General features: G+C 43.6%; 2 protein-coding genes across 7 annotated transcripts in view; one reads left to right on the top strand and one right to left on the bottom strand.

The window, feature by feature from the left end:
- RECQL5 (RecQ like helicase 5) overlaps nucleotides 1-6,489 on the bottom strand; it is a 39,199-nt gene extending 32,710 nt beyond the window's left edge. For all 4 annotated transcript variants that reach the window (XM_075719560.1, XM_075719561.1, XM_075719563.1 and 1 more), the window contains exons 1-6: nucleotides 6,464-6,489; nucleotides 5,947-6,077; nucleotides 4,514-4,635; nucleotides 2,144-2,662; nucleotides 1,339-1,444; nucleotides 768-879 (exon numbers count right to left, since the gene is read on the bottom strand). In XM_075719560.1, the coding sequence (XP_075575675.1) occupies nucleotides 768-879; nucleotides 1,339-1,444; nucleotides 2,144-2,662; nucleotides 4,514-4,635; nucleotides 5,947-6,067 (980 nt within the window). In that variant the 5' untranslated portion in view covers nucleotides 6,068-6,077; nucleotides 6,464-6,489. The remainder of the gene's footprint in view (nucleotides 1-767; nucleotides 880-1,338; nucleotides 1,445-2,143; nucleotides 2,663-4,513; nucleotides 4,636-5,946; nucleotides 6,078-6,463) is intronic.
- Nucleotides 6,490-6,739: 250 nt separating this feature from the next.
- The window catches only part of SAP30BP (SAP30 binding protein), a 32,173-nt gene continuing 14,493 nt past the window's right edge, over nucleotides 6,740-24,419 (top strand). Inside the window, exons 1-3 of one of the 3 annotated variants that reach the window (XM_075719700.1) lie at nucleotides 6,740-6,877; nucleotides 7,014-7,123; nucleotides 10,280-10,327. In XM_075719700.1, the coding sequence (XP_075575815.1) occupies nucleotides 6,763-6,877; nucleotides 7,014-7,123; nucleotides 10,280-10,327 (273 nt within the window). In that variant the 5' untranslated portion in view covers nucleotides 6,740-6,762. The remainder of the gene's footprint in view (nucleotides 6,878-7,013; nucleotides 7,124-10,279; nucleotides 10,328-24,419) is intronic. The other 2 variants (XM_009480207.2, XM_009480208.2) reach the window with 2 other exon arrangements.

The raw sequence follows: 24,419 nt of genomic DNA, 5'->3' as shown, positions 1-24,419 counted from the left end.
TCAATGATGTCCTGCCCCTCTCCCACAGTGTTCAGAGCAATCACTTTATGTGGATTTTAGAGTAAAGATCAGGTCTGTGTGTTGTGTGAGCTGCACCTGAGTGATCCCTTTACTAAGTGATCACAGCTCACAATACTAACTCAGCACAGCTATATTGCTGTGCAGGAATTCTACCACCACAGAGCAATTATGGTGACAGTCAGAAGTCCCAGAGGAACAGCAATTGAAAACATGTGCAAGGTTTCTGTCCTTGGACTACAGCTGTATTTTTTACATGGTTATTGCCATTTGTGAACTATTTTTTTCCCCATTGCATTGCAAAAGGAGATCTCTAAAAACTGGCTCTGACTATTTTAGTAGAGGGTGTATGAATTATTTTAGGTGCCGATTTTCTTCCCACTGCTTTTTAACAGCAACTATTGCACTAAGAGAAGTGAAAGGGACAGCTGTGATTGCATCAAGATGGCTCTTTTTGAAACCCTGGAAGGTGTAGCAAAAAACAAGCATTCCTCCAATTTTCTTGGTTTTGAAGACGACAGGCAAAGAGGAGCTCTGGTGCCTTGTTTTTAATTTCTTTACAAACCACTTCCAGGTTTGTTTTTGCTGCTTTTAAGGTAAAAAAACCTCCAGCTTTGTTTTTGTGGGTTTTAGCAAGTGTTCATCAGGCATTTGAGTCAGATATATCAAGTAACAGAGAGACTGAGGCTTTCCCTTCCCACTGCTCAGGTTTCAGGCTCTGGTGGTGCATAACACTCAGCCTCACACACCTAACATTTGCTTTGTCTACTCCCATTCCAAAACTGATGGTTGCAACAATAACAGGGATCTTCTCCTCCATCCATTCATTCTGGATTGAAGTCCTGTCAGCTGCCTTGAGTCCTGGGAAGGGAAAAAGAGGGAAGGAAACAACAACAACAAAAAAGAAAAGAAACGAGGATTTTCGTCCTCCCTCCATTGCCCCATTGCAAGCCAACCCCCTCACTAAAACTGACTGATGTACACACTCCTCTCTGCCCATGTTTAAATTGGCCTGCAATCAAGCAGAAGTCAGCAGCAGCTGTTTCTATTCCAAAGAGAAGAATTCAGATCCCTCCTGGGACAAAAGCAGTTGTTATATTTAGGCCATGCAAGATCCAACAAAACCAACAGTTCTAGAGTGAGGGGAATGCTATTCTGTTGAAGGCCCCACACTTACCTCACAGACCTGACGCATGAGCATCAGACACATTGCAGACCATGCCTAGAAAGCTGTTTTCTAAGTAGCCCCGACCCAGGCCTTAAAGATGGTACAGTTCAGTTTTACAAGCTACTGAGAGATGCAGATGCAGCTTCCAGTACCTGCATGATATGCCTTGGCTTTCACTCCTCGGTAGCTCAATTCAATAGCCAGCTGGTCACACACATCCCTCATCCTGCAGTACACAATGCCACAACCAGAGTACACCTGGGCGGACAGGAGAGGAAGTCCATGACACTGAAGCCAATCAACAAAGCTGCAGTCATTAGTATGGTGGAGGCAGGAGGGATGCCTAAAGCTCATCTTTTCTCCAAGCTGATTCCCTAGCAATTCAAAGATACTGTTGCAGCGCAAAAGTAAATCAGACATAAAAGAGAGTTTCCTTACAAGTCCTACAAGGCCTGACATCCACAAATATGGTCCCCCCGTCCTCTCCCAGAGGGCACAAGGCAAGAAGCAGTCTCCCTCTGCCTTACAGATAAACTCAGGTGCAGAGGCTGTAACTGAGTTGCTGAGAGTTATTTTGGGAATTAGTGTTAGAGCAGGAAACTCAATGCAACGCTCCAAATGTTTCTGTTCACGCTTGCCACACTAGAAGAGCAGAATACAATCAAACATACAATGATCACCTGGGACATGGGAAAGCAAGACAGAAATGTTAGTCGCATATTCCTAATCCATTTTCTTCTAGACCAACCCCTTTCTGAGGACACCTCTGAAAGGAACGCAGCCTTCACATTCTACCTATTTTAGAGGAACTAAAACACATACGTGAGCACTTTCCTTCCAGGGACCTCCTCCTTCTCTGCCACAGACCTGTCGGGGCCATACCAACCACTGGAAGGTCAGTGACCATTAAGGTAGATTTTGTTCAGTTTAGCCTTCTTCCCCAAATGTAAAACGTACCCCAGTGGTGTTCTTCACTTCAAGCGCCTTCAGACAGAAATCCTTCAAGTTGGCATATGGATCAGTCAAGAGCTCTTTGAACTGCACATCATAGAACAAGTTAGATCTGAAGCAAGGAGTCTTAAATGTGGAAAGTGGTTGCTTTAGCTTAAGCGCTGCCACGATGTCCTCCTGGACCTGCTTCGTGGCAGTGGCAGTCAGGGCAACACATGGTGTATTGGGTATGCGAGTGCGCAAGGTGCCCAGCCGTAGGTAGTCAGGTCGGAAGTCATGTCCCCACTGGGAGACGCAGTGTGCTTCATCAATTACCAGGTAGGACAAGAGGTTTCGGGACACCAGAGAGTTCAGTGTAGGTTGGAAGGAAGAGGCGGCTGCCATCTCTGGGGTGATGTACAGGAGCTTTACTTGGGGCTTCTCACTTGCTAAGTCAGCCAGGATGGTCTTCTTTTCCTGGGCAGAAAGCTTGGAGTTCAGAGAGCAGGCTTTGATCTTCAGAGCCAGCAAGTGATCCACTTGATCCTAGAGTAAATACAAAATCAGAATTAAATGAAAAGCAAATGGGTATAAAGAAAGTCACCATCATCAAGAAAGACTACTGGGAGATCCAGGTGAGGCCCCAACTTCCACCTCCAGGATCAGGTCTCAGGACAACATACGCCTATAGCCTGGGTATTTAGAACTTCAACTCTAGATGCCTTTATCTTCAACTGTGAGCATATCCATCCAGCTCTAACATCCAACTGCGTTTTTGTGCATCCATTCACTTTAAGACAGTCTTTTTGCTGCTAGGGAACACCAGCAGGATCTGTGCAAAATAACTCATCATAGCCACAGTGAGCTGAAACAAGCCACCAGCGCATCTCAGGATTTACACAATCAAGTTGTCACAGATGGAAAATTAATACTGCCACCCTATAATAATGGAGTGCATTTCATTCCAAAATAGCTAAAGGATGTTCTAAACACAGCTGAGATAGGACAAAATAAAAGAATCATGCAAATTGCCACTGCAACAGAACCAAGTCTGGATGAGGATCATGCTATGAAAACCAAGAAGAAAACATGGCATCACATCCAGATACATCCAGATGAACCCTGGGTGTACAGATTCACCTCCCTATCCCTACACTGAGCTGTTCACCTGCACTTGACTGGCACGTAACATTTCAGAAGATATGAATAGTCCTGAAAAATGGATATCTCATTATTTCACTCAATAACTGGTTTCAGTGATTGATTTAATATCCACTGTTTTCTGTTCACAAAGTCAACTCTCAGCCTTCCCTATAATAAACTACACAGGCTAAGCTCTTGAAGTTTGGCTACACCGAAATAGATCATGATCATTTTGGGCACAGCCACCCCATCTCAGGACTGGATGAGGAGACCTCCGAAGGTTCACGCCAGCTCTGTTTCCCAAGACTCATTGAGCCCATCTCAGCCTGTTTGTCACTCTGATACATTCTGCTTCACCTGCAAATCTTACAGTGGTAACTTTTTTTAACCTCCATTTCACTGATAAAATATTGCCTGTGCTGGCGCTTAATTAGAAATCCTCTCACTTGGAACAAATTTACTATTTATAACACCTTTCTGAGATGCATCACCAAGCCTGCCTTTAATTCTTACAATGTATTACATTAAGACTGTAAAGTAGTTAAAAAAAAACACCACAAAAACCAAAACAGCAGCCTACAACACCAGATATCATGCAGTGTTAATCAGATGCTTTACAGAAGTCTAAGAAATTCTACAGCTGCTCTTACAGGGAGGTTTTTCTCCCAACTGGTGATGAAACAGTAGAAAAGGCAAAATACAGAAAAAAAAAGTCTCACAAATCAAAGTGCTCAAGGAGCAGCTCTGCTACACCAGCTTCTTCCCAAGACAGAAAGACTGACTGCAACAAAAAAGACATTTTGATGCAGAACAAATTATGCCTTCAAAGGCAACTTCATCAATCCCGGAGTTATTACTTTATAGGTAAAATGGCAGTTTTCTTTTGGAGTAAGATCCAGTTTGGTCCATTTGAGGTACTCTGCTGCTTCTGTGTAGCGCACTGGAGGTAAAAAACAACTGGAGAAAATGGAGAAAGGCTCCATTATAAAAACCACCAGGTTATCATTAAAGAAGAAAAACCTCCTTTTAGAGGACTGCATAGTATCATACCAGAGTTACTCTGCTCTGCAGCTAAGTTGCAGTCTCTTCACCTATCACCAGGGTAAGGAAAAAAACCCGAGACATCAAGATGAGAATCCAGAGGCAGGCCAACAGCAGAGACTCGTGGACAGAAAGACAAGAGGCAGCTGTGCCTCCAGAGTCTCCCGACCCCCTTCACTGACTGCTTTTCCACAGCTAACAGGAGACAGTTACCTGAATCAGTGCAATCAGAGGTGAAATGACAATGGTGATGCCCACTGCCAGAACTGCAGGAAGCTGGTAGCACAAGGATTTCCCTGCCCCTGTGGGCATGCATACAAAGACATCCTTCTCGCCTGCAAAGACAACAGAAGAAAGCTCAAGGCTACTGAGTGGTGGTGAGTTCCCAGGGCTCTGACTGGAGGGGTGGGCAGAAAGGCTTGTAATCTGTGAGGAACAGCATGTGTGTGCATGTACCGTGTGGCATACCAACAAAAGACACTTCATTTTAGGTTCTAAAAGCATAGCAATACTTTGCATGCCTGCAATGGTTACCTTCAAAGAATCTCTGATTGCTTTGTAAACATTTAGAAACAGCCTTACAAAAGTACCAGCAGATACACAGAAACCAAAGTAAAGAGAAGTTAAACAAGTTATGCTAATTCTCTTCCAGACGAGCTGCTTTCATTCATCTTACAGACCTCCAGTTACCAAATTACCAGCCCCATGACAGATCTTTTCCACATCCTCCTAAAGCTTACCCCAGAAAGGTACCTCATAAGAAATAATGGTTGGAAATCTCTAACCATGTAGATAATATCATGCAGTTAGCAACTGTCACTGTGCTAAGCAGTATCCACTTCAAGTCAGGGAGATGCCAGCACATGCAATGTTAACAAGCAGAGACACCCTGCTGACAGAACCACTTTTGGCTGGTCTGTTGTCAATAGCACGTCTGTATGGCTCCTGGCGACAGAAGAAAATTGTAACTATATCCCGAGTGCTGAGTCTGACACTGTTTCTGATTCACATCGTCAGACCTGCCAGGGGAGCTGACAGTTCGCAGCTTGTATGTGTGAGCTGCCTGTCCAACCAACAGCGGTATGTTGGTGGATACGTTAACACCAGCAAAATCATATTTCTGATAATGGCCACATGATTCAGAGAACAGATATAAACTATGCCAGGAAATCAAGTGTTCTACTGATATCATCTCTGTCTAACACCATCTACAACAAGGACAGGTTTACTCTGAAAATGTCTAAATATAAACAGTTTTACTCTAAAAATATATAAACAGTTTTGACCTCATCTGACCACAAACATGCTGGCAGATGCCTCCAGTGGAGATACCAGCAAGACTGTACTGTAAGGTTTCCTATTTTCTGGTTGATGCACTAGTGAGGTTACAAAACAAATGCAAAGGGGAACAGTCAGGGCAAAACTGAGCTCAGAGAGCTTATGCGCAGCATGTAATTGTGCTCCTGTGCCACTGGAATGATCTCAGAGCAGAGGAGGCCTAGGAGGGCTTGGAGGGCCAGGTGGTCCTGCCTAGTCCAGGTGATGTGTCTCCTCAAAACAGGCACGATACCAACTCCTGCAGTACCACCCTCACAGGAAGATGGAAAACCAGATGTGTTTCACATCTTTCCAATGCTGAGCCTCACCTCCTGCCACAGTCATGGTCGCGCTTTCCTGCAGGGAAGTCTTGAAGGACTCAAATCCAAAGACCTTTCGCAGTGTTTTCCGGACCCTGCCTTCCAGGCCCGGGGGAGCCTTGCCGCTCATCTTAGAGAAGCTGTGAACAGTGACAGGAACCAGCGCTAAACCCAAATGCTGCCCCTGTCTCGTTGCCACCTGTGCGATCTCCCCCATGGCTGCCCTGCCAGGCTCCCCCCCTTTTTTTAGCCCCCCCCCTCCCCCCCGCAAGATGCTACCCAGGCCCCCTCACTGGAGGGGACCCCAATATCGCTTATTCTGGGACACTCCCCCGCTGAGACCTCCCCATGGGGCACGGGCCGGGCACAGCTGAGGGGAGGCCATAGCGCTGGGGGGGCCTCACTGCCCCCCAAACCCGCCCGCACCTCAACCACACCCCCCTCCCCAGGCGGGCTGTGTCCTTCCGCCGCCTCGTGTCCCGCCCCAGCCGTACCCCTCCTCGCCCCGACCCCCACCCTCCCGCACTTGGTCAGGGTCCGGCAGGTACTGTGGCGGCGCCGCGCGATGACGTGTATGCAGCTCTTAAAGGGCCAGCCCCCACTATAAACAGGCCGCACACCTTTTATCCCTCCTTTCCCTCGCCCATGGAAACCCTGCTCCGCCTCGCTGAGGGGTTTTCTTCTCTCGTCGTGCGCGGACGCCGGAGCTCTCCCTGTTTAAAGTGAGCCCGCTCAAGGCGGAAGAAGGAGGGTGGCGTTGCTATGGTGACTGCGCCCCGTACGTCATCTCCGCGCGCCGGAAGTCCGCCGTGGTGGAGGCGGAAGATGGCGGCAGCGAAGCGGAGCGTCCTCTCCTCGTTGGCGGTTTATGCCGAGGATTCGGACCCGGAATCGGACAGCGAGGCCGGGACGGCGGGAAGCGATGGGGGAGCGGCCACGGGTGAGGGCAGGGAGGGGGCTGGGGAAGGTGGTGGCCCGGCCCGCTCCGCTCCGCTGCCTTCCCCTCTGTGAGGGGAAGGCCCCGCTCGTTGCCATCTCGTCTTTCCCCATGGTTTTCTTTTTCCCTTCCTCTTTAGGAGAGAAAGGAGGTCTGGTCTCGGTTGGGTACGGAGACGACGACTTCACCCGCCTGGATGGGGACGAGGACGGATATGAAGAAGAGGATGATGAGAACAGCAGGCAGTCAGTAAGTACCTCTCTACTTTAGAATTTGCCCTGATCCCTTTCACGTGTTGCAGAGGCTTTTCTCTCTCCAAGGGAAGCCCCTGACCGGCAACCCAAGCTGGAACCTGGAATATCTGACTCCTGGTGTGGGTTCTAGTACTCTCCAAATACTTCTTCTCACTCTGTTTTCAAGCAGAAAGCTTTTCCCTTGAAACCCATCAGCAGCTTGACACAGCTCGTGTTGCTTGTTACTAACTGTGTTGATGCCATTTGACTTTTATGGGAAAAAGTCTGGTACAAGTCAACAGCCACGCTAAACGAAAATTATTCTTTAAGCGTAGTTGATGTATATGAGAACCTTGTAAAAGGAACATGCTGTTGCATGGTCAGCTGGAGGATTAAAAAGAGTAATGTTCTGTGATGTCTTAAATTATTCTTTTCTGTATAACTGAACCCACTCACTGCATCAGGTTATCTTGATGTAACAGTGTCCTGTCTAGATGTGAGTGGCTTTTGTTTGTCATAGGTGCATGGCATGTGTAAAACATAACCTAAATATCGAGATAATTGGTAACATTGTGAGACATGGCATGTAGCTCACTGCCTCTGAGTGCAGCTGTAATACACAAAAAGATATATAGTTCTGTCATGTGTCTGTAAGAGCAAAACAATAAGTTTTGGGGGAGTGGGGAGGGAGGTTCTTGTTTCTTTCTCATCAACCTCTTGCATACACAAAGAATGTGTTATCTTGTTAAGATTGTGTATTAATATTGTGTTATAACACATTAAGAATGTGTTATCTTGTTGCTGTTCTAGTTTCTTTGGCTACACAGTAAAGAAAAGAAATAGGGCTATGTTACTATAACCTTTCCTCATTGAAATCTATTTTGTGTGCATTAGGTCAGTCTCTTATGAGACACTCACTGGTTCTGCCATCTGTTTTCCCAAGTAGCAGACAAGAAATTTGTCTGTCTCTTGTTCTTGCTTTTGGTTTTGTTCTGTTGCTAACTGGAGAGGGTGCAAGCAGTAGCATCCAGGGTCTGCTCCTGGCATCTGGCTAAGCAAAGTAGTGAAGCTTTTTTACTGCTTTAGTAATTCTTCTTTTTATATCCAGACCTTCTAGACCCCCTTCAATGAGATCTCTTTAGTTTAAAGAAAGTGGTAGGTGTAATCCAGATGCTTGTCAAGATCAGCCGTGCTTAGTTAGCATGGACAAATGGGCAGGTAAATGGAGTAGCCTTTATTGCATGCACAATTTTCAGTGCAGGCTGCACCTGTCCATCATCTGGGAGGTGCAAGTTGCTGTTCAAGTAATGGCACTCGATCGAGTCAGTCTGGTGTCAGCAAGTAGGTCTTGCATATATTTGGAGTTACTGCACAGATGTGCACAAGTTACACAAACTGCCTTCTCTCCAGTCTTATTGCAGAAGAGTGATGCTTGGTTTTTTGCATTAAGTATTCTTTGACCAGAATCAAGAGCTTCCTTGATATTGCTTGTGCTAGCAGCTTGTGTTGGTTATGAGTTGTTTTTAGAAAGCAGTGTGAGTTGGACTCATGTTGTCCTGGGCTTTTATCTAAACAACTCTGTGTTTATATTATCTACCTTAATGGTGCCTGAAAAGCCTCTGTCTTTTCAAAGGCAGTTCTCAGTAATGCTTCTTTGTTTGTTGATGTTTTTTCAGTGACATCCCCTGCTAGGTTAGGCAGTTTTGGGAGCTGTTTCAGTTACCTGTCTGTGACATGAATGATTCAACCCATTGTTGCTTTCTTGAAAATTACTTTTATTTTTATAGTATCGGTGGGACTGTAGAGGGGAGAGGAATCTCATTTGTGATAAACACCAAGTTACTTGGTACTATGGTTCTTTTCCAGTTAAAAACTTACTGTTATTAAACTTTGACAGTTAAGACTGAATTATTGGCATATGTGCATGTTTCAGAAAGGTAAGCTGGAGAGCAGCTGAAGTGAAGGAGCTTGATATCTCACTTCTGTGGGATATGCATGTTAATTCAGGCAATTAAAACTTACTGACATTATTGTGTGGTATTCTCTAGCTTGCCTTGCCAGAACTTGCTTGTGTGCTAATACTCTGAGGTGGGCATTTCATTGTAAACTCTTCCTTTCAGTTGCATGTAATCATCTCACTTCTTTTTTGTTTTTCTTTTTGAAGCTGAAACACCAAGTTCTTGTTTTGGGGCCAAAGTTGAAATTTGGTGAAGTTTGGAGGAAAAAACATTCTGCTGAGTTGTGTGAGCATGAAAAACATTTTCTGCTCCTCAAACTTGTTTTGAACCCAGAATATGTATTTATGCCTAGAAACATAGATAACTCTAGGATCCCCAGTGAAGTAGCTCATAGGAGAGTGGAACAGTAGGCTTATCTACCAGTTGGGACCAGAGCTGGAGCTTATTCCTCGTGTGGTGTAGAATTTTACACAAGGCTGAGTTCAGTATTTTAAGCTCTGACAGGGCAGAAGTTTGCCCAGTTCTTTGGTTTATTTCTGGGTAGAAATAAAAACCGAATGGAGTCTGTTACCAAAAACAGTGAAATTTGTCAGTCGTTCCCTTCTGTGCAAGTTCACGTCATCTGCAAAAGAGGCTACGAGACCACTACACAAAAAGAAAGATGCGGTGTCTGCTGGCATCACTGGATCTTTGGAACTTGGTGCTAGGCCAGAGCCTCACCAAGCCTGCATGTTTGGTTGGATGGCAGGCCAGCTGTGTGTCCTCTGTGTGTTGCTGATATGTGCTTGGGAGTATAATAGGTCCTGCAAATGCTGCTTTTTCTGTAAGTACGGCTAAATGGGGACAAGTGCAAAAAGCTCCCCTGCCAACCGGAAGGGACAGAGTTATCAAATGACAAATGCTTTTTTCCCAGTTCTGTTGCTTCTTATTGTCTAGTTCTGAGCATTCAGGAGCTGCATGAGTTTTGCAGGGGCCATCTGCTACTGAGTGATGCTTTTGCCTAAAAAAAAAAAAAAAAAAAAAAACCACCCCAAACACTTCTTTCCCTGACTGTAGGACTTGTTTTCTGGTTATGAGTGGGTGGGGCAAAGCTACCTTCCATGGAAAGGGTCTTGGACTACTGCTGGGTTGCTGAATGCAAGCCCTTTGCTGTAAGTGCAGTTACTTGCCAAGCCTGCTCTTTAAGCTTAATCATGTAAATTCTTGTCTTGTAGGAAGATGACGATTCAGAGACTGAAAAACCTGAGGCTGGTGACCTAAAGGTATTTGGAAGTGTGGTATGGTGGTGGGAGGGAAGTTCAGTACAAGAGGAATAAGTCTTAACAGCATGGCTGTGTTTGTTTGTGATCTTCCATAGCTAGTTTCATACTTCCCTTTTTGTAGCTGTAACGTGGGTTTTCTTGCTTTAGTTCTGGCTTCTGCCAAAGGTAGTTAACCAGTTAGGCTACAGGCTGAGTTATGATCCAAGATCTGCATTCATGGACTTAGTCATCGTTTACGTTAGATCTGAGGTAGGTTTTCTGACAGCATCTCACCTATTTTGCAGGGCTCTGGGAGATGTAGTCTTCAGTACAGAATTCTCTTATGACTAGTGTTAGTTGGAATACTTTCTTCGTTGTGGTGGTTTAATCCCACCCAGCAACTAAACACGCTACCGCTTGCTCACTCCCCCCTGTGGGATGGGGAAGAGAATCAGAAGGGTAAGAGTGAGAAAACTTGTGGGTTGAGATAAGACAGTTAAATAGGGAAAGCAGGGCTCCATCACGCATAATGGTTATAGGAAGACAAATGCCATCACTCTGAATGTCCCCCCCTTACTTCTTCTTCCCCCAGCTTTATATGCTGAGCATGATGTCGTATGGTATGGGATATCCCTTTGGTCAGCTGGGGTCAGCTCTCCTGGCTGTGTCCCCTCCTAACTTCTTGTGCACCCCCATCCTACTTACTGGTGGGGTGGGGTGAGAAGCAGAAAAGGCCTTGACTCTTAGTTACTGCTGAGCAGTGCTTACACAAACATCCTTGTATTAACACTGTTTCCAGCACAAATCCAAAACATAGCCGCATACTAGCTACTATGAAGAAAATTAACTCTATCCCAGCCAAAACCAGCACATTCGTTTAGTACAACTTAATGAATAAATGGTCTTATGCTCCTAGAGGTCATGAGATGTGTCAAAATCAATTCAGTTGTCTCCAGCTCTCTTTCTGTCCTCCTGAATGAAGCTGTTTTGTAAAGGTTGCATTTAAAATTAAAAAAGTGAAATAAGATCCCCAGATGATAACTATCATAAATAGTTGAAGTTGCCTTTATCGTGGGATTACATCTTGTTTCTGCTGAACAATAGGTGTTTAACAGCACAGAGAAACATACATCAGGCTAAAAGCTGGAAGACAGACAAAAGGCCTAAAGCTTCCATTTGAAGCTTTATAGACAACTGTGCTCAAATTTCTGTGTTAGTTCAATCCCCCATGCAATATAAGCAGTGTTGTGGGATGCTGAGTGAACGACAATTGCAAGGGCCTTTATTTTATCCAGTAGTCCTCAAGGATGCAGACAGTCTCTAAGTTCTGCTAAGGAAACCAGAGGACTGTGCTACAAACTGAAATTCTTCAGAGCATTTGGATTAGTGTAGGACAAGAAAGGCAGATGAATGTGTTTAGCTATTCTGCTTAAATGAGTTTTATAGTGGCACCTTCTTCCAGTATCCACAGAATTTTTTATGGGTTTATAGTGTTACACTGTTGAAAATCTTGGCAGCTCTACTGCAGCTGTAGTCTCTCGCATCAGTGTGTGAAATATCGTTACTGCCTTTGGCATACAGGTAGGAGGCACTTGGAAATGGAATGTACTGTCTCCTTTCCTTGTTGTAAGAAAAATAAATTATCTTTTTTTGGAAGAGAGGAAAACGTAATCTCTCACTGTTATCCTTTTTCTACGTCTAGATTTTTGCTATTGTGGCTGTTAAGCATGCTAGGAAGATGTTTCTGTAAAAACTGCTGGATTCAAATGTGTACTGTGAAAGAAGAATAGATGGGTTTTCCTGAAAAGAGAAATTTGGTGGGCATCACCGCAACCTCGGTAGTAGGGCCCTGGTGCAATTATGCATTTCTGTCTCCTGTACAAGGGCTCTAGGACTTCAGGGCAATGGAGAAAAGATCTGGCAAAGAGAGAAAGAACAAAATTGGACTGTAGTAGCTGTTGTCTGAGTAATGATGCATTACAGAAATTTTACCACGGAATTGTGTGGCTACTGCTTCAGTTATGCTGCTGATGTTTTATGTTGTCTTGTTTAAAAAGCCTCTTGAGTTCTATGTGCTGCTGTCTAGGTGCATTTTGCCCCTCTGAAGAAGAGCTACACATGGTCACGGAGCAGTGTTTCGGCTTCAGTGGGGAAGCACAGAAACACTGCATGCATTAAAAACATTTGGTACCTCGGGTACACTCTGCGGTAGGAGCTCTGCAAGAACTGAAGATGTAAATTAAATTTAAACTTTTTTAAAAAAAAGGTAAAATGTAATTCCTGCTATCCTAGCATGGCATGAAAGGTGAGGATTTGAGAAGAATAGCAGGGAGGCAAATCTGAACTTCAGCAGTTTCAGACTTCTATGTCATCCTTAATAGATGTCTTCATACATAAATGAAAAAGGGAATAGCCTCGTCTGGCCTTTTGGTTGTTTTTTTGAATTCTGGCTACACAGCCAGCTGGCACTCGGGGTAGAGGTAGAAGCACACCTTTACTACACAGCATACTGCAAGGCAGCCCAGTGCTGTGCTGGTAATAGAGCAGGCATGTTGCTGTACGGCATTCTGTGGGGCACTGATGGAGTTGCACTAGCCATGCTGTTAAGAAATTCACTCGGGATGGGGGGAGATGGAACATCATTGTAAAAGTAGTTTTACTTGGAGCAGTTGTGAATGTTTCCTATCCCCCTTTTCCACCAAGTGGCAGTGTTCTCGTTCTTCCTCATTGCTCTGAGCTTGCAATATCTATGACAAATAGTTAGTAAGACTTGTAGTTACTGTAAATCTGAAGCGTGGCAAAAAGTGAGGCACTTGATTATAACTTGCTAACACTTCTGGATAACTATCTGGATAACTATTTTGTTTTGTCCCAGCTGAGTGCTGTAGTTGTTCTTGCTCTATCAATTTCATTGTAAGACATCGCAGACCTGGAAACATGTTTAAATAGATATCACGGGCTCTTTATATATGTCTAGGGCTTTTCCAGGGTCTGAATCTGACTGTATGCAGAAGGTAAATCGTTTAAAAATGCATGAATGAGGCAAAACCATTGCAATTCATCAGTTAATTGTAGTCTTTTCAAGCCCTGAATATACATTCAGCATTTTTTTAGTGTTTGCCTCTATATACCTATGGTGAATGAGCTACTTTGAGATTATGTCTTGAATAATTGACCAGGACACTTGAGCCAGGTTGTGTGGAGGAGTTCCCTTGTTGCTGCTGCATCCTGTGATTTGGCTTCATTCTGCGCTGGATAGCACCAGACACAAAACCTCCAGAAGGTTCTGTTGGTGTCATTTGTGGGTATAGACTGAGAAGACTGAAAGTGGGGAATGATATACAAACTGTCTGGTAGGGTGATGGTGGGGCAAGTGGAATTTGGAGTCTGCCTCAAATAGTCCCAGTGGGGAGATGGTTTTCTACCCCACCCTATGGTGTTTATCTAAGGTTTTTGTCTTGATTCCAGGGAGTATGCCCTTGTTGATCTTGATCAATCATCTGAAAGTGTTCTTCCTGAGCAGACTTCTGGCCCATAGGATTCTCTGTTCTGAGCACCTGTGAAGCAGTCCCAAAGGCTGTGTGCTTGCAGCAGAAAGCAGAATGCTCCTCTTTAAGTAGGAAAGTCAGATACCTGGCATTCTGTAACTGCATTTTGAAGTCCTTCAGGGACTCATGGAAAATGGGAGATTAAAATCTAGGTAAAACTAATTGCTTTTCCAAATTTCACTCTGGGAGGATGTGCTCAGGCTCTGGAGCAGGACGTATTTGTTAGTGACCAAAATCACTTTGGGGTCCCTGGTTTTAAGTGAGCAGTCACCAGTTGTAAACAAGCAGCTGTCTTAAAAGCACTTCAGAAACAAAGCCTTCTGCTTAACAGGGAAAAGAAATGGTCAACAGAAGCTGTTGGCAAAGGTGTGGTGTTAAAGATGGAATTCCACAGTCTGGATAGGTTCTTTTTGTCTTTTCCTCAGATAATGAAGCTGTGGGTACAAAACAAAGGACATTGTGGAAATGGGTGTGAAATTTGGTGTTCTGCTGGCATTGGTTTGGAATGATGAGGGTTAATAGGCTGTGCAGTGAGTGCAAGTTGCTTGGGCTCTTGCCAGCAGCTGGCTGTGATTACAGCCTTGATGCAGTAACAAGATACAAGCCTTCAGAGCTGACTAAATGGACCAGCCCTGCAGGAAGAAGGAAGATGAACCTTAAATGAAATATTGACCTTGTGTTCCAAGTTTTACCTGAGGTATTCTGTACTTCATATTGTAGGGCTGGATGAATAACAGGTTGCAAGTGTTGATCAAGGACAGAGTCCAGCCCTGCAGCTTGGCTTGCTTGAGTTTTTACAGGGGGAAATCATTAACTCTTGAGCCTTGATTGTGGTATCAGGACTAGCCAGTGCAGGAAAGTTGATAAATATTGCCACTCCCTTGGCAAGTGAATGACTGACACATGGTAACAGTTTTTCAAAGCAGGTGGCTACTTTGATGTTTTCCTTTTCTGGTTTTAAGGGTCCCCTCTGCATCCTTATGGTGGTGTACGGAGAGGCAGCCAAACTGGGATCTAGCAGAAGGGTGTCAAATTTTCAGAGGAATACTATGTTTCCAAGCCTGTCTAAGTACCACCTCTTGACACTCATCAACTCTTCATTATGTTTAGCTCTTATTGATCCGGCATATGGGTAAAGTAATTTTATTGTGTTATCATGCATAGGTGTGTACTCATACTTAGGTAGAGGCTTTTGATTACAATGGTTTTTTATCTTGCCTGCCCATTAACCTGTTTGTTTAAATACCATTATCTGGATTTAAAGTAAAAGTGGTAAGTGCTGAGAACCAGTAAATGGGTGTGTGTGCAGTAATGTAATCCCTGTAATTAACTCTTATTTTGATAATGCATATTAATTTTTCTGAATTCAATTCTGAATTTGGCAGTGGCAAATTATGAAGCTTGCTTAGGAAATACCAGCCCTTGATGCTTTCAGTTGTTGAGAGGTAGTCTTAAAAATTCTACTTAGAATATGTTAAAGGTCATATAACTGAAGAACACGCATAAAAACTGCTGTTCCACCCCAAACCAGCGCACTCTGTGATGGCTGAAGTGGCTGTGTGTTAGTCTTGCAGTTGCTGGATCTGGTAGGATATAACTGGTTTGTGTGTTGTAGAAAGGCACTCCCAATGTCTCATCAGAAACAAAAAAAAATTCGTTATGTTCTCTTTCCCCCCCCTCCCCCCGCCATCCTCCCCCCTTGGCTTTTTGATGCTATCTGCGTTAATATTGGCCTCTGATGGGCAGAAATGGCAAAAGAGCAGCTGTATCTTAAAAATGGCCTTGTGTTATGCATGGCTGTGCTGTGTACCTCTTTGTAAACGTTTTCAAAGTGTGAACTGTGTGGTTTCTAGAGCTAGGGTTAAGGTTAGATCTCAAGTGGTTTGTTTCCCACTCGTTCCTTTGCCTGTGAGCACAGCCTGAAGGTGCCAGTGATAAGCGCTGCAGTCTCAGATTCATCTTTTTCTGTATTCTAGCTTCCTTTTGATACAGTTGTGTAAAATGCTGCCTGTGCTTCCAGCTCTACGTATTTTTCCCCTTGTTTTAGGTTTGGCGCAGTGTTTTCCAGCATTCTGTTGAGGGAACCAGAGAGTTTGGCAGTTTAGCAGTCAGCATTACATGCAGAGAGCCTTTAGGGGGAGTGGAGTTAACTCAGCTTCTAACGCTGTCCTCTGCACTATTACAGTGAGTGCTCAAACATTAAAACAGCTGATACCTAGTTCTCATTTTTTAACTAGGTGGTTGACCATAGTTATTGCCAGAGAATATCAGTTGGGGTTAAACAGTTTTGCATGCAGGAAACAAAACAGCATTTGGCATCTTTGATTATTTTGCCCCTTGCCCCACGTACTTCTGTGTCTCCAGCTCTGTTTGCCTGAGAGGGAGATAGATCACAGCGTTGTTGATCTCTGAAACTGGCTTACCTACTTTAGAGCTGCTGGCTTCAATCCAGCTCTTGAGCTGTTTGGAAGATGAGACATGTCCATGGACATGCTTGTTCCTTCCTCCCCGCCAGGCATACATGCTGCGGCAGACTCTTCACTCCCTGCAGTACTAAATACCACAGATTATTGACACAGGTGTGGCTTGCCTTTCTCCAAAGGAAGAGCCAGGCTTTTTCTGTTTGTCTTTAAACTTGAAGAAAAGTCCTTTCTGAAGCTGCTTCCCCTTGCATATTTCACCTGATAAAGGTCTAAGTTCTTCAAGTCCAGTTCTGTTGCTGCAATTATTTCTGTCTGCTGTACTGAAATAGGCTGTTCTGAATTTGCATGTCAGTGCATGTCAGAGTGAGAGTCTGAACAGTCAGCACAGATGGAGGATTGCCTCAAATACCAAAAATCTGAAAATACCTTCTTCCAGCTTCCCCATTCTGGGTACAGAAGGACAAAAATCTGCAAAAACTCTGTGGGATCCATTCATGGAGGAGCACATATCCCAGTGAGGATGCTTGCTTTTACACTTTGCCTCTACTCCAAACCATGAAGAAGAATTTTTAGCACTACGTGCTAAGAAAGAAAGCTTGTGCGAGAAGTTAATTTTGTCAGCTCTCCTGAGCCTTTCCTTTGCTGCCGTGAGGTTTAAGATTTCTCACAGCCCAGCTTCACCTTCTACTAGATTCTGCACTGCAACAATCTGTAAAAAATCCAAAATCATCAGAGTAGCTTGACACCTCAAGCCCTGTCATGTGGTGCTGATATTTCACCTCTGAATTCCTGTTTCACTATAGGAAGCAAAAGTGACTTGAAGGAAGAATTTATGGGCTCTGCAGAGCAAGGCATGTCTCTGCAGACCGTGGTGGCTTCAGGTGGAGACTGCTGGGAGCTGTGCTACTGGCTTCGCTCAAAAGTGTGGCAGCTGTTAACTGTTGGTGTGCTGCCATGGGCTGTGCAATCTTCTGTGCAGGCTGTTTTGCACATTTACACCACTGCGCCCTGGTTGGTGTCTGTGCTGTGGAGAGGCTGTACTTTGTGGTCTTGTAAAGCACATGCACAGCGTGATCTCAAATGCTAAACTTGGAGGGCCCCTAGCATCAGAGGGGGAGGAGGAGGCAGCCAACGGAAGCAGGTAGCTTTGGGACCAGGGTGCAGCTGTAAGGCAGATGTTATTAACTGTACCTCCACTTGGAAAGCGAGAGTTCTGGCACACAGTTCCTTGACTGGAAGTTACTTCTAACAAATAATCTTTGTCAAATATTGAGATAGCATATGTCAGGTGAACGAAATCAAGTCTCAAAGAAGCTATTTAAAGGCTTTTATGCTATGAATGCTTCCCTTCTAAAGCATTTCCTCACTGAAATGTTTTACCAGATCTTGGTTAGGTTTTCTGCTGTTTTTTCAATGAAACTGAAATGAAATGAAGGTGGATTTTTAGACTTAATTTAGCTTAAAAAGTAAAAAGGCAGTGTCAGCTACACACATGCTTTGTTTTGATAAGATGCTTAAGGAATGTCTCAGGAGTTGACTCTTTCCTGACTTGTTCTTCCTTCCCCTTTTGTCTGTGACAATAGTATCTCAAAATAGGTAGGTTTATACAGGCTGGACATAAGTGTCACTGAAGGTTGGATGTATCGGGTTTTTTCCTATAGGTGGCTTATTTCTGAGCTGCTGTGCTTCTCTTTAGTATACAGATCATGGTCCCTACAGTTTTTTCTTAGTTAAATTTCTTACCCTGTACTGGGCACTTTGCCTGGTGCTATGTATCAGAGCTGGCAAACAGGATATGGCTGTAGGAAATGGTCTTGTTTCAAGCTTTCTCTTGGGATTCTCCTCTCTTACAATACAAGAAAAAAAAAAAAGGGGGGAGGAGGAATAGAAGTGCTGTACTTCTGTTCACTTGCTTTTTCTTCCCCAGACTCTAAGTACACGTGACATGCACTCTGTTTGCTGCCCTCAGCCTGGTAGCACACCAGCATCAGGCAGATCTGGTGAGCAAGAAATGAAATAGTTCTTGTCATGTACTTTTAATATTAAATAAGAAGTATCTGGCGTTCTCTTGCCACAAGCACTTCTGATGTTTGTAGAAAAGCAAGAACATAATTGCTAGCATGTTCCTTTTTAAAAGAAAAGGAAAAAAAAAAAAGCAAAGAAAAAAAAAAGCACATGATCTGGGGTTTGGAGAGGTCTTTCTCTTGCTGCCTGCATATAAACATTCTACCCACTTGCTCTGGCAATGCCATCTTCACTATCAGCTTACATAACTCTTCTAACAATTTATGCTAAGTTACAGAGTTTCTTTCCATCACACTCATCCAAATGAGGCTGTTGATATGTTAGGACTACAGGAGATTGTCTGAATTGTAGAGAGGAGGAAAAAATTACAAAAACGTATTGCTGGCGCTTGCTCAGATGAGAGAAATCCACTGTAACAACTCTTGCAGCAGCAGGTCCACTGGCTACTAGTGCAAGGACTGCACTGAAAAATTCTCTGCATTAATATCTTCAAACTAATCCACTAGCATGACAACAATGTGACTGGTCTATACATTTTGTAGCTGTCAGTTTAAAGTGGTGTTAAATTTCTTTGTGAAAGTGATCAGGTGAAATAGTTGGGGGAGAGAAGAAATTCTGCAATGCAAGAGCATTCTTTCTGAAAAAAACGAGAAAATGTTGTTGAGGGGTACTGTGGAAGGTTCCTAGCTACTTCTTTTAACACTAACTGGAAGTCAGTGGAAAAATGAAGCTTTAGGGCTAAGTTGGCTGCAAGTCTGGGAATGCAATTGAGCAGTGGTAAATCTGGCATCAACTTCTCCACTTCTTATAATTTGCATCTTATTTAAAGAAGTCAGTTTCTGGTTTTGTATCTTTCCTGCCTCTCCGTTCAAACATTTCTTCTTGTAGTTTGAAGTACACCTGCACTAACATATGCAACTGGTTCTACGAGAAATTGATGGTTGAATTTGTACCTTTTGGCAACAGTTGAAGCCAACAGTTATGTTCGATGTGAGCTTTGTACTGGATTTATGGATCTTGTTTCAGGAAGGATTTAGCGAGCATTGTTTTAAGTCAGTCCATTCTTTCCATTAAATAAAGCTGTTCTGGCCAAGCCTTTCCAAACTTGAATTCATCAGTCTCAGATTCATATTGTTTTTGCTTCCTTCCTTTAATCTCTGTTCCACACTGTGAGGATTGCTTTTGGTTGTTTTTATTTTCCATAGAACGTGAGCAGAGACTGTTTTTTATGTAACTGAATGGGAACACTCTATGACTGAAAAGATGGTCTATATTTCACCTCAACAGGGTGAAATCTTAAGCCAAAATGGAGCGCTTTCCTTATTGCATGTACACACACACCCACCCCTTCATCAGCTTGCTCATCTTTAACTGATTATGATAAATGAAAACTGAACCATCAAGCTGGGTTCATATCAGTCAGGCTCTTGCAGGCAGTGTTGTCTTACCCAGGGCTTGAAGAAAGCATTTGTCTTGGGGAAGTAGTAAAAATGGAAAACCTTTTTCCTGAAAGCATACAGGAATAGTAATGGAATAACTTTTTTTCTGCTCTCAGTGAGCTGATTTGCAGAATTGCTTTTAGAAGCACAGAAATTGTGACTTACGTTAGTGGTCCAGTTAAGTGTTAAAAAGTTCTGGGTGTTTTTTCCCTTGTTTTTTTTAATACTTTTTCTTCACCCATAGCAGTGTGCACTCTTCAGAGGCTGCTCTCTGTTAGTCTCTAGATCAGGGGAAAGGAGTCTGCCTCCTACTTGTCTTGCTGTCTTTCAGTCCTCTTCCAACTTGGCTCTGAACCACCACGGCATCCCTTGACTCCTTTCAGTGGGTCTGTTCGAGCAAGGCTGCCTGGCTTTAGGCCCTTAAACAGTTGATTTTATGAGATCTAGGCTGCAAAGTACATAGCAGCCAGAAAATCAACTTGCTGAGTGCATGAGAGGGATAAAGTACAGTACTGCTTTTTTTTTTTTTCTTAAACTCACTCTAGCCATTCTTGGAGGTCATCATGTAATACTAGATGGGATAAAATGAACACGGGACACTTTTTTTTTTTTTTTTCCCCTGAGTTTTGTATTTCCATGATGGTAGAGAGAATTTTCAGCATATTTAATGTGTCCAGGCTGACTGTGCAAGTAGCAAGAGACTGGCTGCAAAAGTAAATTCAGAGATGCTCCTGTAGAGCCTTTCAGAGGTTGGGCTTGTGAAAACCGTGCAGTAAGATGGAAGTGGCAGGAAGATGCCACTAGTGAAGTCTTAACCTTGTTATTTTTCAGTGATCAGGGTCCAAATGGAAATGAACCCAATAAACGATGCCTGTAGCTCTGTGATACTTGAGGGCCCTAGTAGCTTTCATACATTTACTCTGATAGAGAGATTTGACATAAAATCCCCTCTGCTTGGAACCACTCATCTGCTTCATTTTGTGCTCTTCATGTGAGATACTGATACATAGCATGGTGGGTATTGATGTAGTAATCTACAAAAAAATCACCTTGCCCTGAATGGATTTAGGTAAATTCTCTACTTAAAGTTCAGTTATCTTCCAAATTTTCCATTGATTAAATGTATTTGAATTCCTTTAGAAAGCTCTTGTCCATGTGTAAATATTTCGTCCATTTCACAATGAAAAGATAGCAACCATGCAGTATTTATTGTACCTTGTTACTCGGTGATTCTCTATTTCATTCAAGTTTATATTGGATTAGATCTGCAGAACATATGGTGGGGTTTTGGTTGTGTTGGTTTGGGGTTTTTTTTTAAAATGCTGTTTTTTCTAATCAGTTAATTGTATTCAACATGTGTCCCAGACTTAAGTTACCCTAAAGGAGTGTAGGACAATTCTTGTTGGGTGATTACTCCACTGAAGGTTTTTAGACTGTCCTTAAGTTCTGGATCTTCAGTAGATACTCAGAGGTTTGAACAAGACTTCTTAAATCTTGCTTCTGCCAAACTGTATGTCTTCGGTCAAGTTGTTGATACTTGCCTTGCCATGGTGTTAGACAGTAAACCGAGCAAATATGAGCAAGCACTGTAGGAGGAGTCAGTCATCCCTTTGTTTTCTGAAGGCATTTAAGAGGCTTGAAAGTAGTTTGACTTAATGAAAAGTTGTGTTGATGTCTTCAGCTTGTTAATGATGGAGCAGTGGGTGTAGGTACGCAGTAATTCATCAGTAAGCAAAATTCATATCCTCTGGGCAGTGAGGTGTGGCTATAATATGTTAGTGAACTTGTTTTCTTTTGCTTGGTGTAGCTCTGGGGTTTCTGATGTCTTGGCTATGGCCTGAGGATGTGGAGACTAGACTTGCTAGAGCGGCTGCGGTGAAATGGGTGTGGGTGATCAGGCCAGGCAAATACAGAGTGGCAACCTGAGAGGACTGGCTTTATTTAGTCTATATATAATGGGGCAGACTTGTGCTGTACCTCTAGGATTAAAGGGTACAAATTAAAGAGCAAACTTCTGCTGAAAGCAAACTTACTGATGATTCTGGAAATTCATAAAACATACTATTTAACACATCTGGCCAAAACCTCTCCTGTTATCTCTCAGAATATTAATTTATGTTTCCTGAGAACTGTGTGCTTGTGCTTGGTGCTGGCTTCAAACAGCTACAGGAAACTTGAAAATGGGCTTCTGAAAACTTCAGAAATACAGCAAATACCCTTGCAACCCTGTTTAACTGGCCAAATAAGAGGACAGCCTTCTTGAGTGCATTTAGTACATGTCTAAAGCACCTGAATTTGACTGTGCAACTGGGTTGCTGAAGTGCCTGCTTGGCAATATTGGTCATTTGGGGGATTTTTTTCTCTTGCCTTTGTGTTCTTGGATGGTGAGAGGATAAGCAGGCAGAAGATGGGGAGGATAATGGAACAATAAATACAGTGCTGGTTAAGAGGAAGGATCAAGAGGTGCTCAGGGATGTAGCCTGTCTCTTCCTCTTCACTCTCAGTCCACTTAAAACTTTAAAAGATAAGGGCGCAGGATGTAATTCAGTCAAGATTGGAACAAAAGCAGCTCCCTCATTTGACCTCAATAAACATTTGTTTGTTGTCTCAAACCAAGGCAAGAAATACTTTTAATTACATATCTAGCAAGTTCTCCCCCTAAAGGGAATAAAGTAGCCTTCTGACTGCCTGTGTTTACTGCCTCATGAGTCACTGCATGCTGCCTGGACATATGTTTCCCTTGTATCTGTAGCTCTATGAACTTCTCCAGCCTGCGTGCAATACTTGCATGCTAATCTGAATTTGTCCTCGCAACCTGTTAGTTACCGCAGAACTGCCCTCGCTTCTCTGGTGGCAAACCAATGCTCACCATCTTAATGGCATGCCAATGTGGTTGAGGCTCACCACATTAATGCTGTGTCTCTGTAGGTTTGTGGAGAACACAGCCTAGATTCCCTGGATTCCTGTCCAGTGCTATCACCAAAGAGGGCTCCTTCTCTTGGCATAAGTTTTCTGCTTTGAAATGTCATGCTTCTGTGTTAATTTTTTTCTGCTTGTGCTGTTCTTTCTCAAGACCCTGGGAGAAGAGGTGTTAATGCGCTGCACCAAGTGCATTGGCTTAGAGGGGTTGGAGCTGTTTCACTATAGTCCATCTCACAAAGGGGCCTGGGGCCTTGCCAAGCTCACCAGCAAGAAGATGTGTGTTCTTTTGTGTACTTCTTTTTCTAAAATAGCTTTAGCCTTGTATTTTTGTGATCCAAGTGTACTTACGGAGTAACAGTGGTTTTTCTTTTTTTTTTTTTCATGAATGGCTATAAAAAGTGCCCTGTAGCAGTTAGTGCCACACAAAGAATTTGTTTTTCTGCTTCCAGAGGGCTTTGGCTTCTCTGCAAATTGGTGGGTTTTCACAGTGCGTTTGGCACAGCCTGTTCCCAGATTTGGCTTGGTGACCTTGCTGCTTTCTCCTCACCTTATGCATCTCTCACCAGATTGGAAATGGAGTAAAAGAGGGGGTTTAGAGAGTGGTTACTAAGCAGCAAGGAGGCAGCATTATGTCTGTGTCAGGTTGAATGAATAGCTTCACTGTTTGGAGGCACTGAGGAATTTTGGACGTACAGTCCAGCGAGTCACAAAAGGTCTTTGGGAGGGAGGCAGTGGGGAGAGGGCAATGTTGGGATACAGCTGATAGAGTTTCAGAAACTTTATTTGTGCTGAACTTGATATCACTTGTGACTCTCCTGGGGTCTCTCAGATGCACCAAAATATTTGAACATTGGTCTCAATATGGTGAAAGCATATTTAAGAGTGCCTTATCCTACGTAACACTTCTGCTCAGCAGACTCTGGTGCAAACATTTGCTGTGCTCCTGCAACTGAAGCAGCCTTAATTTATATAATTAAGGAGGGATTAGCTGTGTTGAGAAGATCTCCAAACAGAGCATTACAAGCCAGTGGAGGTTGCCCTTGAGTTTCTGGTAGAGCAGATTGGCTATATCACTCCTGGAAAGTAGCAGCCAAGAGAGAATTGGCAGTGGGAGCGTTCTTCCAAAATGGGAATACAGGATCTGCATCACCACTGTGCTCCCTCACATTTTGGTTCACAGAGGGTTTATCAGCCAAAGCCCTGAATGGCACAATAACAGAAGTGAATTCTGGCATCACACACAACTGGCAAACCTCTGCAGCCCGGGACCCTGCAGAGCCCTGGGTGTCTGTGGAGAGGCTGATCAGATGCTGCTCTGAAGTCATCGTGTGCTGCCACTGGCTCTGGGAGCATTTCAGCTGTTTTCATGTTTCTCTGGGGAATGCATCCTGCTGGCCCTGCTTAGAGGACTGCAAGTTGCACAGGCCTGTGGTAGGCATTCCCAGGGCTTAAGTAGCTTTCTGTGGGCTGGATCCAGCTTGTATTTAGCTAGCTATGCTCTAAAACATTGACTCTTGGGCAGTGCCAGTGGCGAGTCACCAAAAATGAAGAATCTATGGTTTGATCTGTTTTGAGGAAAGGCTTCAAGTACAGCAGTTTTTGTGGAATTCAAAAGGAACTGAGTGTCCAGGACTCATAGAAACAAAGCCTGAATTCTTTCATTAAATTTAGACTCTAGCTTTGAAAGGAAACAGAGCATCCTGTTAGGCTTTGACTTTCCATGGTACAAACATTGCCCTATTATCTAATAACTTGC

Source organism: Pelecanus crispus, chromosome 12 (genome assembly GCF_030463565.1).
Source record: "Pelecanus crispus isolate bPelCri1 chromosome 12, bPelCri1.pri, whole genome shotgun sequence".
In the NCBI taxonomy this organism is placed as follows: Eukaryota; Metazoa; Chordata; class Aves; order Pelecaniformes; family Pelecanidae; genus Pelecanus; species Pelecanus crispus.
This window is presented reverse-complemented; position numbering and strand designations above follow the sequence as displayed.